The following is an 18,270-nucleotide window of genomic DNA, read 5'->3' as shown; positions in this document are numbered from 1 at the left end:
AGGCTTAGTTTCAAAACATGAGGTGTGTAAAGAGTGAACGAACAGTAATCTGCTGCAAAACAAACTACAAAACACACCCGACTTTCTTTCCCTCTTTCTATTCCTGTGTTTAATTTGAGCAGCTATTAGAAGCATTACATTGTGGTAACGTGTACAGGATGATGAAAGATTAAAGGAAAAGGAGAGTAGTTCATTCTGGAAACGATAAAAGCGGAGGTGAAAAATAGATTCTTCTGTTTTTTTTGATGCCTCTGCCAAGCTGGTGTGCTGTGGTGCAGGGGCAGGTGAAGACTGAGACATGGTCATACACCAGTGGTTCTTCATTTTGCTTGTCCAAGCTGTGACCTTACTCTTTTTATTGTTTGTAATTTGTTTGCTTTTCTTCTTCCACAAACGCTTCCTGAAACTTCCTGCTTTCTCATACCTCAGTCGTGCTGGCTTGGAAGGTACTGCAGGGAAGGTCTGTGTCCTGTAGGAACCTGAGTATAGAAGAGGCTTGCAGGTTAATGATTTGTTTCCTTATGATGAAGAGCAGAGCTGCAGGTGGGGCTGGCCACCAGGAGCTCAGCCGAGGCAGAAGGCTGCTGGGTCCTGTAGTCTTTACTGAGTGGTGCACCATGTTGGTGCCTAAATGGGAACACAGCTGTAAGGAGTTTCAGCACCATAAACTGTGCTTCTCTGGATACTCTTGATTTCTACGACTGCTGAAACTGATTAATTTCTGCTTATATTTCCTTACAGATTGAATACTTGCTTAAAAAGCTGACGGAAGCAATGGGAGCGGGTTGGCAGCAGGAGCAGTTTGACCTCTACAAGATTGCCCTCAACACCAGCCGGGAGGGTCTGTCTGCCTGGGAGCTGATCGATCTCATCGGGAGCGGACAGTTCAGTAAGGGCATGGACCGACAGACCGTGTCCATGGCAGTTAACGAAGTCTTTAACGAGCTCATATTAGATGTACTCAAACAGGTAAGGACTGCAGAGAACTGATGTTTTAAAATAGAACCGGTTACTGCGTAAGTAGAAAATGTTAAACTTGTGATGGAATTTCTTTGGCTGATGGATAAAGAGCAGGGGGAGAATTAGATGAATTACTTATCAGGGTTCTTTAGTATGACCTTATTTTTATCAGAGGGAAACTGATGTAATTATTGCAGTATGGTGAATGAGCTGCTTGTTGGGAGAATTTCCATTTTAAAAGGAAGTGTGTTCTGACTGAAATACAGCTTTTTATAGTATTGTCAGTTCCTTCTAGCTGACAGAGTAGCTACAGCTGCCAGTTCTTAATTTGTGACAACTCTTCAGTCTTTGGAAATGTTTTTTCCAGATGCAAATAAACACTGTAGCAAATAGAAGTTGTGCTGATACAACTTGTGTATTCAGCGTGGCCTGGACAAAGGAATGCTGGGCTGAAGCATTTCTTCTAAGTCGCCCCACTTCAGTAGGGCAAGAGGTGTAAGGGATCTGCAGAGCTTTCTCCTTTCTTGTGCTTAGCAGGCGATGCAGCTCACAGCTCACTTGTATTCAGTCACGCTGAGTCCCATTCCCTCAGCAAGCTTCTGTCAGCCCTTAGGTTCTGCAGATTTCCAGATGATCCGTTCGGGAACAGCTTTAAAAACTGGAAGGTATTGTGGGGACCTGAGGGCTTACAGCTGAGCTTAGCTAGAGAACTGTGTAACACTGACTTCTACCTGATTTTTTTTTCTTTTTTCTTTGATTTCTTGGTGAGGATGGAAACAGAGACATTCTTGGCAGGCTGTGCAAAGACATTCTGAAGAAATCATCAGAGTGCTTTGGCACAGGAACTGCTTTCAGAATATCCATATAACAATGCCGAGGTCTATTTTTGTTAACTCCTGGTTGCTTGTTGGGGGTGAGGGATGGGGCAGACACACATACAGTGAGTCAGATGAGTGTAAAACCATTCTGCAGTTTAATAACACGAAGATAAAGTAGTCAGTGTCCTATCAGACCTTCCACTTCCAACTTGTGAGGAAATCTGATTTCGGTTCCTATATAGCATTGTCTCTTTCTCTTTTTTTTTTTTTTCTCCCCCTTGACTGTCTCCTTTCTTTCCTCTTTGAGAGGCTCAGCCTCATTCTCAAGGATGTCTGAGTGCCTGTGAGTTGTTTCTCAATGCTTAAAAATAGTTTGCAGCAAGGTGTGGCCCAGCACCACTGCCAGTCACTGGTCTAAGGGAGAATGCTGCTCCTCTGTGGCTGACCCTTCTGCTTCAGCCACAGCACACTCTCTGGTAGCTCTTAGCTGGCAGAGTCATCTGGTTTATTGCTTCGAGCTATGAGTGATGCATCATTTAGCATCCACGTTGTTGTGCAGTTATTCTGGGTCTCTAGGACTAAGGAGGATTGCAGTGACAACTAGATTTTATTGTATTTTAGCTTTCTGAAAGAAGCGTCCTTTACTTCTGTGGTAGTTGGTGTAAAATAACCCCAGGAGCTGTCAGAAAATAATAGATGCAGATTTTGCAGCAGTTTTATGGGGAAAATATCAGTCTAGCCTGGCTTTGAAAGCAAATTCTGTCAGTGTATAAGGAAGGGAAAGACACCTGGTTATGGACAGGATCATGCAAAGCAGGAAGGGCAAAGCTGCAGGAGTCCTTCACACGCCCTCCTGGGGCGACCACCCGGACCTCCGGCTGCGTGCGGGGGAGGCAGAGCATTCCTGTGCATTCCTGTCCTGGGCAAGGGGTGGGATGGCAAGGGAATAGGCACGGCTGGGCTCTGGCTGCAGCTGGTGGGCTGGAGGAGCTGAGCACAGCCAAGCTCTGTGTGTGTGGTTTTGTTTTCTAAGAACAAACAGGCTTCTCTGAATGTCCTGAGTTCTTTGCCCCAGACCTGTAGAGAGAGACAGCTTTGGTTTTGTCAGAGCATACTTGTTTGCTTATATCCAGTGTGCTATAGCTGAAAGACATAGAAAGGAAACCATGAATGTTTTTCTCTTAATTTTTCTCTTAACCTGAAATATTTGGGGTAATATTTCTCTATTGCTTTCTCATAGTTCTGTTGATGTGGATGTTTCAGTTTTGTTTGACTGGACTTCAGAAGTTAGAGTCAAGTTAAAAATATGTTATTAGAAAAAAAATAAATGGGGGAGGGGGGAAATATCATTTCAGAAATGGCAGCTGAACAACCATCTAACTTTGAAACTGTACAGTAATACCTGACCAGGTCACAGCAGTGCCCTGCATAAGAACACACAAAATCAGATGCCTGGAAGAGTGATCAACTTTTTTCCATGAGATGGATTTTGGATTGCCATCACCATAGTGGAGAAAGTAGAGCAGGATCACTAGCATGCCTGCACATACATTGCTGCTGTTGGTTTCAGATGTGTTAATACTGAGCAGAGATACACTTGAATGATTTGATCATGATACCTGGTTGTTGTCATTAGATTGTGGCGATTTTTATTATTTTGTTCTATGGGCCTCGGCAACAACGTGTGGACTTCACTTCCTTGTTTTGAAATACTTTTTCAATAGCAGTGTTCAGGACAAGCTTACAAATGCTTTCCTTAATCAGAAAGTTGAGTCAATCATCTTCAGGAAATAAAATACTGTGAGAGAGATCTCGGCATTATTTAAATCAAGATACAGCTCTGTTCCTTAAGGCAAAGTGCAGACTGTCCTATCCAGACAGATGCCAGGAGAATGGTTCTGTTACCATTTTCTCCAGCAGGCTCACGGAAGCAGTGTATGTGGATCACTTCTTTAACAGGGTGCAGCAAAATAAGCATGAGGCCGTGTGGAACCACTGCCAGGGTAGACCTTCTCTTGCTTTGTACCTGGGAATATTCCAAAAAGTGTCTACATTTAAAGTGCCTAGACACTGATCTGCATCTGTCACCACGGTGTGCATCTAAACAGGATAGATTGATTTTTTTCTTTTTAATAGCAACTTTTGTTAAATTATTGGCCATAAATCTCAGTGATGGCAAATCTCTGCTTGACAGAAGGAAATTAAATAGTAATCAGAGACACCAAATAATAAGAACTTGTAGTAGGCACAATAATTACTTAGCTCTTCAGATAATCCTGTTACTGAAAGCAGAACAGAGGATCAGGGAGCTGTTTCTCATGGGGCAAACAATTAGCAGCATGCTGGTATTAGGGATAGAAATGTGTAGGGGCTGTCTGTAGGGACTTGGGCTAACTTTTCTGTGTACTCTGCTAGGGAATTCTTATGTCATGTAACCAAAAGACTGAGATGTTCAGCATGGGCCAGGCCTTTCAGATGTGCTGTTTTTTGCAGGGTTATATGCTGAAAAAAGGTCACAAAAGGAAAAACTGGACAGAACGATGGTTTGTACTAAAACCCAATATTATTTCCTACTATGTAAGTGAAGACCTAAAGGACAAGAAGGGAGACATCATACTGGACGGCAACTGTTGTGTAGAGGTAAAAGGAAACAAACAGAAAACCATCCATGACTGTCTCTAGAGAAGAATTTATATATTTTTTGTGACCTCTGACAGCTTTTATTAACAGAACATTTTTTTACTTTGTTTGGAACAGTCTGTGCTCCTTGTGTAAACATTCTTTAATATTAGTATTTGCAGATATGTAAAAGATAAGTGCAGAAATGGGGCTTGATGGTGTAACTTAATGATGTCTGCAGGAACAATCCTTTTTCATACATTCTAGGCCTTGCCTGACAAAGATGGAAAGAAGTGCCTTTTTCTCATAAAGTGCCTTGATAAAAGCTTTGAGATCAGTGCCTCTGATAAAAAGAAGAAACAAGAGTGGATTCAAGGTAAGGTTTCAAAAATGTTGAAGTTATTTTTATAGAATCACAGAATGGCTTAAGTTTAAGGATAGACCTTGAAGATGGCCTGGTTTCAAGCCCCTGCCATGGGCTGGGCTGCCATCCACTAGATCAGGCTGCCCAGCATCCAGGGCTTTAAAGTAAGCTGAAGCCGTATGAGATGTGCTTTACTCAGAGTTAAAATGCTTGGTCTTGCCATTTTGGGGGTTCCATTTTGTGACCTTTGAGGAAACTGTGACTCAGGAAGGGAGTCATAGGGTAGGAATTGGCTTCTTTCATTCAGGTGCCTCAGTTCAAGCAGCCCAAGTTAAATGACTGTTATTCTTTGCTTTTTCTGTATTGCTGTTCTTTTGCAGGTGAGAAGTGCAGGAAATACACAGGAAATTGTTGGATTTGAGGAGAAAGGGGAAACTTGTCTCTTTCAGCATCATAAATAGGCTTTGCTTTCATAGTTTTGCTTGAAGTAGCTTGGCTTGGTGGGCTGAGGGTAAGGCTGGGACTTCCTTTTCTATTACCACAAAGAAGTTACTTCTTCTGAGACCTTCCTGGGTAATGTACAGTGTGACATTACACACATCTTTCGCAGGGCGAGGCAGAGGCTTTTGCAAATCCACAGTTGCCAACAATATTTAAGCATGTGCAGCATTTTAATATTTACACTGCTGCTATTTGGAGCTGCTTCATACTTCCTTTCTACCTGAAACATGTACTTTGCACCGAAGTCTGATGTACAAAGAATTACTTGGTTCCAAAATGAGATCTATTTTATTGTGGCAGATAAAAAGCATGTATTGATATATATCAAAAGCATCTATGTATATTGATATCTATCAAAAACATTCTCCTCAGCTCTAATGCCTGTTATTTCCTTATTTGAATATAAGTAAATGAGAACTGCGCTTGGGAGACTGGTTTTCCTGTGAGACTAAAAATGGTGTAAGGTCGGTTCTGGGAACATGTATGTTAGATAACATTTTGGACTTCTTGATTAGGTTTGATGAACCCAGGGAGTGAGAAATGTGGGAGTTGTTTCTGTAGTGAGGTGCACAAATAATTGGTTTGCCCACTGCTTGTTGGACATCAGTATCAGAACTGACAGAATGCCTTGGAACTGCCTGACCTTCTTGTGGCACGCAGCCTATTGAAAGCCAAGTTCCTTCTACTAGGGGGTTGTGTTTCTGATTTAAACACGCATTAAAACAGGAAAAAGCCCCCAGTATTCATTTCACTAGGCTGTCTGGAAAGTTGGGTTTTTCCCATCGGTGATGTTCTCCTACTCTCCCTGTGCTTTGCACGCTCCTTCCCAGCCATACAGACCACCGTGAGCCTGCTGCGAGCGGCAGCCCTCCGCCCCACAAAGAAGCACGCCAGAAACGGAAAGAACTGCGCCAGAAGCTCTTGGCTGAGCAGGAGGAATTGGAGCGGCAGATGAAGGAACTGCAGGCGGCCAACGAGAACAAGCAGAAGGAGCTGGAGACTGTGAGAAAGGTGGGAGTGCGAGCTGCTGACCTGCACACTTTAGGCTCAGCCTCCGTGGTTTAGATGGGCTTCTGAAGTCCATTTGGTGCTCAGGTATTGAGTCACATTAAGCAAACTCCAGTAGAGGAGGGGAGTTTGTGCCAGCTCGAGTGCCCAGGTAATGGATTCTGCAGTGCACAGTAACACCTGGCGCCCTGCTGCAGCCATTTCCAGGGATCTGTGGGCTCAGGGTAACCCGTGTGCTGTGACCCCGTCCTCTGTACATATGAATGTTACTGAAGTTCGTGTGTGACGTTTAGGGGCTGGAGACTCTTGCGTTTTCAATTACTTTTGTTTGGTTGTTGGCTTGTTTTTTTTCCCTGTTGGAAATGTCTGCTGGACAGGGGGCTTCCCACTGAATTTCCCAGGCTATTTTTCTAATGCTGTGTGAACTATCTGGGGTGGAACACTCCTCACACAGACTTAATTTCTAGAGATAGAAGTTGAATTTACAAAGATTCCAAAGCTGCAAATTGATATTTTGTGTAGATTTAATTATATTGTAGCGATGTTAGATTTACAGAACTGAGAAACATACTATTTATATGTTGGTTAAATGCTTGTTCCTTGTAAATGTTGGATTGTCTTTTGAAAGCCTGAGAATTGCTCTAGAAATTTCTCAGCGTTAGCAGAAGGCTTCCTGAGTAATTTCCTTACAGACAGCTTCTACTCTAAATCCAGTGGCTGAAAGCACCTCTGCTGTGGCTGTGCAACGACAGTGGGCTGAATGTGCTGATGGATCGTTGGAACGAGGAGTGTGTGTGGTAGTTCTCTGCAGAGACACTGATCTGAATTCAGATATGTTTCCTATCTTTTCCTAGTAAAGACTTGCAGGGAGAGTGTGATGTGTTTTATTGCTGTGATGCCTTTTAAAGAGTGTGCCTTGCAATTAGGGAAGAGAGCCATTCAAGTGCTCACCAACACGTTGGCTGCTGAGTGGAGTGCCTCCTGCTGGGGCAGCCGAGATCTCTGCTCCGTGCTTAGTCTGAAGAGTCTTTTGTTTGCTCTTTGTAATTTGATTTTTTGCATTCCCATTGAGGACAAGTGTGTTCTGTTTGTTTTAAAGGAGAATCTGACAGCGGAAAACCATTTTTCTAAATTCCATTTTACCCTTATACACCACATGCATGCAATGTGTAATGCCAGATGTGCTTCCCAGGGTAGCCTGTGTTACTTACAGATACACTGGTAAGAAATGCACCTGTTAAGAGATCATAGGGATGGATTTTTATGTGTAATTGTCTTCCTGGGGAGTTGGTAGGGGAAAGCGATAGGAGAGCACTCATGAGGGAGCAGCAGGATGCTGACAGGCTCCAGGATGTCTCTCTGAAATCACAAGGGGTAAACCAACAGGAGCCGAGGCAAAGGATCATCTTTTAAAGTGGGTGGGATTGAAGTGACTTCTCAAGGAAAAGAATTTGGTCTCTGACATAAATACTGCACTATGGCTAGGAGGAATTATCTGGGAGCTACTATGCTGGAAGAATTTAAACTGATTAGTTTAAAACAAAAAAAAACAAAAAAACACAACATCAAAACTCTTCAAGAAAAAGTCTTTGTAAACGATTCAGGAAAAGGAATTGTTTTGGCAGGCTCTGAGTTTGGTTTGCTGCAGGTGGCTGAGAGCCAGCCCTACACAGAGCTGCCAAAGTGCACACTGAGACCGGATTTTGTTTTGATAGCTCCTGCTCTAAAAACTGTCGGAAGAATAGAGGTGCCTTTGTCTAAAATAGACCTTTTTTCATAATGTAAAATGGAATTTTGAGATGCACATGCTGAATAGACTGAGGTAAGTTTTCTTACCAAGAGAGCGTGCAAAAGCCTTGTGCACCCTTGCTATTTCAGTATGGGGTCTTGAATGGGATTTAGGGGCTGTATTAACTCCTGCTGGAGTAATGTGTTCTTCTTGCCCTTCCCCTCCTCACACTGTAGGACTTCTCCCTAAACCCCATAGCCGCTGTGATATCCAGGTAATGTTACTGGCCAGGCACCACACAGGTTTCTGCAAGGAAAGCAGGGAGCTGCTGCTGAGAGCGGTTTGTTTGAGCTGTGGCAAAAGCCTGGCACATGTTTACTCTCTCTGGCAATGTTTGTTTAATTAGAACGTGAGGAAGGAAACTTCACTTAAATAGCATCTTGGGTTTGACCACGATTGTAGGCTTACTGATGTTCTGACAGAGGAGGGATAAATACTCCCATAAGACTGGTGGAATCGTTTTAGCCTTTCAAAAGAGAGCATTTCTATACTGCGTTCTATAGCTTAAAAAGAAACTGGGAGCCTTCCCCTCAGCTCATCTAATGATGGGTGTCCCTCTCTTGCTGAAGGTCTGTGGCAGTTAACTCCCCAGTCTAGTGTGTTAAAAAAGGGCACTTGTTTTCTGTTCTCTCCCATGAATCAGATAAGTTTCTTTAGAAAATGCTGTGAAAGAGTTATTTTGTTTCCAGTGCTGTTAATGTTTTGACTGGTGCTTGTACATTTCCAGCCCTCCCAGCACTCTGAAAGTAGGTGCTATTGAAGTAAGATGAAAAGAATAAATGCAATAGCAATCTTTATTTGTGAAACTAAGATGCCAAAAAAAAAAAAAACAAAAAAAAAACCCTGTTAAATAAGTTGCAAGAAGTTGTGAAGGTCCCAGCAGCTGTTTCTCTTGCGTGAGCTTTGATAAGAATTTTTTTCCCCCAGTTTCAATTGGTGATTATCTATAATTCTTTTTACCTTAGATGGCAATTTATGGCATGTTAAAGGGGTGTGATTCATGATAGCACAATCACTTCTTGTTATGGTGCTTCTGCTTTGCCATGGCAATTTAGTGCTTCCCTCTTTCTGTATGAACTCTGTGCATGCTGGCGTGTTTTCACTGTTGCTGAACTCCTGTGCAGTCCTGCCTGGAATGGGGTTTTCTGTAATAGTTTTCTGCCCCAAACAAAATAGACATGGCTGTATTTCCTTCTCTGTTGGTTTTGTCATGGAGATCTCAAAGGAAACGTGGAGGAAATCTGGTAGTCGATTTTTTTTTTTTTTTAATTATTATTATTTATAAATTTAAAATTGTCTCGCAGTAGTAAGACTAAAATTGATACTTTGAGAATAGGCTCAGACATTAAAAAGAAAAACAAAGATAACAGCTGAAGCCTTAATGCTTTGGAAGGCTTCTTTAAAAAAAATAAAAAAATAATTGAATTCCATATCCCCAAACGGTTTACTTTTGATAAATTATTTTTTCCTAATTTTTTTCCCTTCCAGCAACTGGAAGCAGCAGCTGCCCGTGCTGCCGAGGAGGAGAAGAAAAGGCTTCAGACCCAAGTTGAGTTACAGGATCGCTTCAGTCTGGAGCTGGAGAGAGAGAAAATGGTGAGTGGTTCCTGCAGCGAGTGGTGCCAGCTGCGACTCCAGGCTGTGGTCAGCGCGCTCAGCAGTGACGTCCTTCAGACACAGTCACCAAAAGGTTTCAGCAGAACTTGCAGGAGGTTGGAGAATGCATGCAGTCTGCATTACATTTATTAGAGATGTAAGGATAAAATAATTTTACAAGGGAATAAAAAACTGAAACAGCTCCACGATTTGCGCAGCATTCAGAGCTTCAGTATTACTGGAAAATCACAAGTAGAATGAATGGTTGACAAAATAAATGCAGGCTGAATTTATCCTTCCTTATTTGTACAGGTGGAGATACTGAGGCTAGTTCATGTTGTGTATATATATAGAAAATGAGCAAAGACATAATTTAAAATGCATTTTAGGATTTTTCTGAATTGATTATATTCCCCAAACTGTTCCTTTCTTCACACTGCTGGTTCTTCTGTATTTATCTACCCACAAGCACAATGAGAGGAAGACTTGCAGCATTAAAATGCTGTTCTTATAATCCAGGACAAGGATTTCCAAAACTAATTCTTCTGTCTTCAGGGATTTAGTGAGGCATTAACAGGCTCTTCTGTCAGCTGCGGAAAAGAAATAGAAGTAGTCTTGTCAGTGCAATTATGCAGTAACACCTCAGGACAAATGTGTGTGTAGTGCTGTGCTATGGACTGAGCGTGCATTGCTGGACACCATGGCTTTCTGGGTCAGTGAGATTTAGGTTAGCCCAGGGAGAGCAGCAGTGGAGCAGGACACACTGTTCTACCACAAGAGAAAGCAAGTTTTTCCTGCTGGCGCCAGGAGCAGTGCTTCACCTTCTGTGAAGTGTTATGCATTACTAACTGCAGAGTTTTGAGTACTTTCTCCTCTCTGTTTAATGACAGCTGACTGCTGTTGTTCCCAGCTGAGCGGGACAGATCAGGTGCTGCAGTACCCTTCATTTCCTGCTCTGGTCAGTGATGGGGCAAGGTGGGATGATGCTGTGGATACGCAGCTTCTCCTTCACTTTTCTGTAGTCCTTACCTTCATTTTTTGGGTACAGTAATTGCTCTAAGCTAAGTCAGCCTCCCCAGATGACTTCCAACCCTTTGCTGTTGCACACTGTATACATACATATATGGATGTGTATACATGGATATGGATATACATACATCCAGCTGTATGAGCTGAAAAAGTGTAATTAAGGTGCCCTCACCTTTGTGTCCAGGCACTCTGCAAGCTTTTCCTTCCTTCTGTTTAGTGTGTATCTGTACACTGTACACTAAGTCTCATGATCAAACTGACTGAAGATGGGCTTAAACCACTGTAAGAATCCTGTGAAGCATGCAGTGAGAAAGTGTAAATGACCATCCACAGCTGCAGCTCTAGGCTCTCTTTGATCGGTCTTCCTCTGCAGGCTGCAGGAAAATGTCTCTCTGAAAATGCCATCTGAGAAAAACCTGGTACTTCCTTTATCATTGGAAACCTGAATTGAATGGTAACTCTCACATGTCCTCAATTTATGCTGCTAGGTGAGACAAAAAATGGAAGAGCAAGTCGCTCAGAAATCGTCTGAACTGGAACAGTATTTACAGAGAGTACGTGAACTGGAAGAGATGTATAAGCAGCTCCAGGAAGCTTTGGAGGTTGAGAAACAGGCACGTCAGGATGAAGAGACTGTAAGGAAACTTCAAGCCAGGTATGTATTTTACCCAGTGGTGATGTTTCTGTTCCCTCTCCCCTGCACTAATAACCAACTGTGCCATGCTTTTGAAGACTGTTTGCATCTTGCACACTGTGCTGGGAAGGGGAAATAAAGTGTAAAGACGGGAGATTTTCTTTTGTTAAGTTATAAAAGCCAAAATTGGCATACATGTTTTTTATATATGTTTTTATTAGCCCCTAACAGGGGTAGTGCTCAGTAACTTCAGAAGAGCGGGCTCACTTACTTTTCACAATGTATTGTGCCTGTCCACACTTGAAAATTGTCGTCACTCTGTACAAATTTTCAGTTGTGTGTTTTATAAAGTAGCAGCTGTGAATAGAGCTTGCTGTTGTATTTCAACTGGTAAAGGGTTAAATCTTCTGTTACGTGTATGAGCTTCACTTTCTGTGATTTCATGGAGTTAGTCTTCTCCAGACAATTAAGATAACTCATGCGTTTGTTTCTTCTTTGGTTTTCAGTGTTTTGCATTTGCATCATTGACTGAATTTTCTGAATAGCCTTTTGTAGCAGTGAGCCTGCTGCACTGCTGGAGTGACTTTCAGTGCCACACTGAAGACAAGCCAAGAAGCAGTAAATTTTCTCTGCTTCTCAATATTTGACTTTATTTTTAATTAAAATTTCCAAGAAAGAAAATAATTAGCATGGCTCTCCTCTGTGTATGCTATGTAATGGCTACAGCTTACTGTAAAGTGCAGCTAACACCATAATCCCCATTGCAGATTACTGGAAGAGGAGTCAGCAAAGAGAGCTGAACTGGAAAAATGGCACTTGAAGCAGCAACAGACCATTCAGATGACAGAAGCAGAGAAGCAGGAGCTAGAAAACCAGAGAATGATAAAGGAACAGGCTCTTCAGGTTGCTATGCAGCAACTGGAACAGCTTGAACTGGAAAGGAAAGAGGCCCTTGAGCAATATGAGGTGAGCCATTTTGTTTATCAGCCTCTCCTGTTGGCCAGGTATGCAGTATTTTAACTGAATTTGAAGTTCCTCAATGTCATGCCTGCTTAAGGATTAGTAAAGCACAAGATAAGAACAAGTTGGGTAGTTATGTGATTTTATTTTTTATTTTTTTGCCACAGACCAGTACATGTATCTGAAAAAGAGGACAGGTTTAAAATATACCACTCCTTTATTCTTTTATCCTCAGCCTATGCAAGCCAGCTCAGTCACAGCCTGAAATACTCGTCATGTGTCTGTCTGTTGCTGTATGCAGTCCCATTGCTGTCATAACCAAATGTGATGCTTTCTGAATTAGTTATTCTTGCAATATTTTGATGATGTAGTGGGACAGTGTCTTCTACCAGTGAAATACTGCTGTGCACCTGTAAGGCCTTGTTCCTTTGGAAGTACTTAAGCACTGAATTGATATCGAGAATGGCAAGGAATGACTCGAGATCCTCTAATGTGTAGCAGTGCCTGGTCTCCCAAATGCCAGACCTGTTCTCTGTTTTGCTGAGCATTTTTTTATTTAGGCCAGTAGCTGTACTCATAGAAGAAATGTGAAGTATTTCTCAGAATCCGAGAGTGCTGAGACTGTATTTCTCTGTACTTCGTAGGGCTGGAGAGGTGTCGACTCTGCCTCTGTTTAGGTCAAGAAAACAAAACAGTGAGATTTCTTTTTAATTGGGAGTATATTTATGCTGTCATTGTGTCCTTGGAGTTAGATTCTGTGAAGGACAGACTATGGAGCTGTCTGGACTGGCACAGGATATAGTGCAGTGATTCCAAGGTGGAATATTTCTGGCCACTTTACGACTTACCATGTTGGAGCTGCATCTAACTCATCCTGAGTGTTACTTTCAGATAATATTCAGCTTTTTTTTGTATATGCAGTGTCATTTACTACTCCTACTAATGGCTGACTGTAAGAGAATTAAAAAACAAGCAGTAAATCTGAAGTGGTGGAGTGCAGTAGTTCACATTACTTTAGAAATAATTTATCGTGCCGACCTTCTATTTAGAATTGACCAAAAGACCAGTTTACACAGAAGAATCTCTCTTTCTTGCTTGTGGCTATCAGCAGCAGTCTGTTCCATTTATCACGTTATGATTTCTAACTGTGAGATGTATTCAGTAGCTGATATTAGATCACAGTACTACTAAATATAACACAACTTGTACTAAACTACAGTTTATGTATGTTTTTGATCTTCTTGAAGAGTAGCTGTAGTTACACAGCTACAGGCATCTTACAGCCTCAGTAATTGCTGGATTCTGGTTTGATGACCTACTTTTATGTAGCCAGTGACTGACTAAATGAGTGAGCGTGTCTGAAATGGAACAGCCCTGTCCACACTGAGCAGTGCAGCCTGACAGAGCATGGTACAGTTGTTAGATTGAAAAATGTTTTATTTTTGTATAAATATAATAACGTTATTTTCATTTTTTAAATGGGGCTATGCTTTATTTCAGGAGGTTAAAAAGAAGTTGGAAACGGCAGCTAATAACACCAGGAGCTGGAAAGACAAAGTAGCTCATCACGAGGGATTAATTCGACTAATAGAGCCAGGTAAATAAGTTATCAACATTAAAATCACGAAAGCATTGTACTCACGTATGTGCATCAACCAGCTGTGTATTCAAGGCCACCTTCTCTTGTAGCTTACTGGCTTCTCTACAGCCTATAAATACTACATTGTCAGAACTGCTGGTCTGAGTAGGATCTTCTCTCTGAGTGGTAGGATTGTTGTGCATTCAGAACCTACATGGTTCTGAAGAAACTCTGCATACTTAAAATAAATTAGTATTATTAAATTAGTAGGAGTAGATAAAAGCTATAGTTGCTTTAAGAAGGGCCATTATGAAATCCCCATACCTAGAGTGTTAAATATGTGCAAAATTAAACGTAAGAACCTTTTCAAGTCTTTACTCTACTGGCCTTGCTAAAACTATTTCCTTTTTAGCATTATATCATAATATGGGATATGATGTGATGTGATGCAATAATTGTTACATTATATTACTACTTTGCATCACAATATTGTACTGATCTTAAGATACAACGTACTGCATTAGATCATACTGTCTCTAATATTTACATTATTATAGCATTGCATTGTATTATTATTTATATTTAAACAAAGCAAGGATCAACCTGAACATGGCATGTTTGAGTGTTTAACAGAGTCAGCCTGAATGTGGACTGCCAAAAACACAAAGTAAAGATACCTTCACCACTTACTGGATGTTTAGGCTGAGACTGCAGCTGGGAACCACTCCCTTGAAGCACTTTTGCTGTGTCCCAGGCATTCCTCCTGCTGCAGTTAGGTGGCTCCTTGGGCTGCCTTTGGGACGGCTCCCAACCATGGAGCACTGACCGAATCATCCCAAGACTGCCCTGCTGCTGTGGGAGTGGTGGTACTGTCAGAAACTCTTGTTTCAATGCACTCTGTCTTTCAGGCTCCAAGAATCCACACCTCATCACAAACTGGGGCCCGGCAGCCTTTACTGAAGCTGAACTGGAGCAAAGAGAAAAGAGCTGGAAAGGGAAAAAAGCCTCTTCTGAGTAATGACAATAGCTGACATACTGCTTGTGAACAGAAGTCCACCTTTGTTCACTCTGCTTTGCACAGAACAGCTTATTGCTCTTTTGAAGATGCTAGTTTACTCAGCAGGAGGGCCTTTCTACAAAGGAAATACTGTTTACCACGCAGAAGTGTCTACTAAGAGCTCAGTAACTACACCACTATGTGCTGTCTGGCAGTACTTGCTGTTTTCCTTCGCCTTAACAGATATTCTGTTTCTTTATGCAAGACTTTTCCACTGAAGATTTTTTATTTAAGTGTAGGCTGTGACACGGTGGTTTCTATATTAGCCTGTAACAAACAGGCAGCATCTAACCCATCAGGCACCATCACTCATTTCAAACAGCAAGGGAAGCAATTGCTACACTGGTTCAGTTAGTATAACATAAACATGGGATAAGTCAATCCTGTGGACTCTGTCCAGAGCATTACCTTTCCTTCCTTTCAGTCTCTTTTTGCTTTTTCCTCTGTCTGCCTGTTGCTCTTCATGTGGCTGGCTTCATCCCTGGGTGCCCGCTGTCTCTGGTTCCTGGCTCCTCTGAGCTGTCCTCTGCAGGAATGCACATAAAAGCATTGGAAACAGGCATATACAGAATGCTGCTGTAGAACATTTAGGAAAAGCAGTAATTCAAGATTGATCTTGTCATTCCCCGTATCTGAGGCTGGGTTAAAAAAGAATTTAAGAACTTGGAAAACCATGTCCATGGTTTAAAAGATGCTCACTTTTGGCTTAGAGATTTTTCTGGAGTGCACGAATGGAACATGATGATACACAGAGATGAAATATCTGCATCAAACTTACGTTTATATGCAAAACATTTGTTGATGCAGTGACCAGTCCTATAGTTGTAGCACTCCATTTTGTCTTATTCTCTATTAGAGGCCAGATTAGAAAAATGGAAGATGAAAACTAAATTTGATATAAAAATGATGAGTCAGTAGCAGTACTGCTACAGAAAAAATAATTCCTGCCAATCCATTTCAGCAGTACTGGTAATGAAGATTTTTCCATTGAGTCTTAAACTTCTCTGCAGAGAACAAGAGAGGAATTTCTGTTTCTGCAGGGAAGGAACAAGTCTGTGATGTTGCCCAGTAGGTCACCCACACCAGACTGAGGTCTAACTGAAGTCACAGTTCTTGCTAAGTTCTACAGGCATTCTGAAAAGTAAGTCCTGCCTCGTGAAGAGCAGATGCCCACTGGTGTGGTTTGTTAATCAGCTTTGCCTTTGCACATAGACCAAACACAGTGGTTTTTCATTCAGCTCAACGTTAAATTACCCTTAGTAAATAAGATGTGAACATTTCAGATGGATAACCAGTGCCTTTGGACACAGCACTGTGCTGCTCAGCTCTCAGAAAAGCAGAAGCTATACAGACAGACCTTCAGATTCAGAACTCGATAGCATTTTCATTGCCTGTTAACTAGGACTCACTCAAATACTGAAATCTTCACAGACATTTACTCTGATTATATTTTTGTACTAATTGAAATCTTTTTAATGTTTTGGTAAATTGAATGCTGATGAAAATGGAAGGAAAATCCAGGATTGTCCTACTTGTATTTACTGTACAGAAACGCAATAGTTTCTTAAGCTGGCTAACAAGGCAGTTTTATATTGATCTTGTTTACAGAAAAAATGTGAAAAAAAAAAAACTGTAATAGAAATACTAATGTATACATTGTTAAACTTTGCTAGATAAAAAGGAACAGTATTTATAACTGCCCAGCACTTCTCATGGAGAGCAGAAGGTATACGTACGCCTTCTGGGGCCAAACTTGTTAATTTTTCTAACAGTCTTTATTTTGGACAAATGTTGTGTGCGTTTTTTTTTTTTTTTTTTTTTTAAGAACACCAAATGATGCCTGTTTTTTACTGTTCTTTAGAATTGGCTATTTAATAAAGTAATAAACATCAGTTACATTCCAGAATGTAGAGCTGACTTTTTGTATGGGTTTCTTTTGGGTTGTGGGATTTCAGAAGATGCTGAAAGTCAATAACTGCACTGTGGAGGTATTTATTGTCAGTTCATTTCCTGTCTGACTCTTAATAATAAGAAATAATAATTAAGAAATACTCTTAATGGTGTGGTCACTGGGAATTGGATTGAAGGTAACTTAGGCGGTTTCTGAATCACAAAGTGTGGCAGATGTGAAATGAATTGATACAGACTTGCTTCTGATGTACCACTGCATTTAGTGGCCTAGGGATGACCTACTGTTCTCATGGAGATGCAGAGTTTGTGTGCGTACACTGCAGCCAAAACAGCCGTTGATCAGCATGTCACCACATAGTTCTTCTTAGTCACAGTTACAAGAGGAGATGAACCGAAGCTCATCCTCAATGAGATGTGACACTGTTCAAGTCAGTTCCATCTGTGGCACACACCTTGCAAATTCTAGTGCTGTGTACAGAATCTCAAAATCACCAAGGTTGGAAAAGACCTTCAAGATCACCCAGTCCAACCATCCACTCATCACCAGTACTTCTCACTAAACCATGTCCCTCAACACAAAATCCAAATATTCCTTGAACACCTCCAGGGTCGGTGACTCCACCACCTCCCTGGGCAGCCCATTCCAGTGCCTGACCACTCTTTCAGAAAAGTAGTGCACATCAGACTTACCTGTGCCGGGGGCAGCAGGAAGCTGCTGCTGCTGCTTGTGGTGCCTCAGAAGGATGCGCAGGAGGGCTTTATCCTCTCTCTGCCCAGTTCAGGTTTTCCTTCTGCTGAGAGAACAAACCTGCAAACCAGTAGCACAGTATCATTATTTGTTTCACCTAAGAGCAATTTTTGCCCTGTAACCACTTCATGGAGCTGATTTACAAGACTTTAACAGCCTTATGCACTCATTCTCCAGCTGTAACAGGCAGATTTCCAGCAACTTGGGTTACTTGAACTTTCCAGCTGCAAAGACAAAGCCTACCTGAGGAAGCAATGTTGTGCTAGGACAATCTCTGTATCCAGAGAAGCTGTGGAGGTGGGATTGGGGTGGGGAGATATAAAAACAAAGCAAAACCAAAAAGGCACGCAAGTATTCAGTCTTGCGGTTTCTTCTGGAAGTCACCACAGCATCTATTTCAGTAAAAGTGAACTGGAAATGTCTGCTCTGAATTTTATCTTGATTAAACAAAGCATTTTAAGTCAACATTTCTGAGCACTGGTGCGTGACCAGGATAAGAGGCACACACAGCGTATTTCAGCCACTTGGGACAAAGCAGTAATCCATCGCTTGTAATGTAAAGGAAAGTATGCTAAAAAGTTGTCTGACAGAATGAAGGAACTCTCGTAGCACTAAGAGGTTAGTTCCCACACTCACCCATCAGTTAGGGACTTTCCAACGCTGCCTGCACTATGCCAATTACTCAGTAACCATAGCT

General features: G+C 41.7%; 1 protein-coding gene and 1 long non-coding RNA gene across 16 annotated transcripts in view; one reads left to right on the top strand and one right to left on the bottom strand.

The window, feature by feature from the left end:
- The window catches only part of SWAP70 (switching B cell complex subunit SWAP70), a 33,793-nt gene extending 16,969 nt beyond the window's left edge, over positions 1 to 16,824 (top strand). Inside the window, 10 exon segments of the mRNA XM_085224151.1 lie at positions 742 to 969; positions 4,272 to 4,418; positions 4,665 to 4,773; positions 6,093 to 6,119; positions 6,122 to 6,273; positions 9,548 to 9,655; positions 11,173 to 11,339; positions 12,086 to 12,284; positions 13,779 to 13,875; positions 14,766 to 16,824. Coding sequence (XP_085080277.1) covers positions 742 to 969; positions 4,272 to 4,418; positions 4,665 to 4,773; positions 6,093 to 6,119; positions 6,122 to 6,273; positions 9,548 to 9,655; positions 11,173 to 11,339; positions 12,086 to 12,284; positions 13,779 to 13,875; positions 14,766 to 14,875 — 1,344 coding nt within the window. The 3' untranslated portion in view covers positions 14,876 to 16,824.
- The window catches only part of LOC116217589 (uncharacterized), a 45,262-nt gene continuing 39,400 nt past the window's right edge, over positions 12,409 to 18,270 (bottom strand). For 10 of the 15 annotated variants that reach the window (XR_014883370.1, XR_014883368.1, XR_014883374.1 and 7 more), the window contains 2 exons: positions 17,516 to 17,633; positions 12,409 to 15,440 (listed from right to left, as the gene is read on the bottom strand). This is a non-coding gene — a long non-coding RNA (uncharacterized LOC116217589). The remainder of the gene's footprint in view (positions 15,441 to 17,515; positions 17,634 to 18,270) is intronic. The other 5 variants (XR_014883381.1, XR_014883376.1, XR_014883378.1 and 2 more) reach the window with 5 other exon arrangements.

The sequence above is a fragment of the Meleagris gallopavo genome, chromosome 5, assembly GCF_905368555.1.
Source record: "Meleagris gallopavo chromosome 5, MGAL_WU_HG_1.1, whole genome shotgun sequence".
NCBI classification, from domain to species: domain Eukaryota; kingdom Metazoa; phylum Chordata; class Aves; order Galliformes; family Phasianidae; genus Meleagris; species Meleagris gallopavo.
The sequence above is the reverse complement of the archived record's forward strand: the minus strand, read 5'-3'. Positions and strand labels throughout refer to the sequence as shown.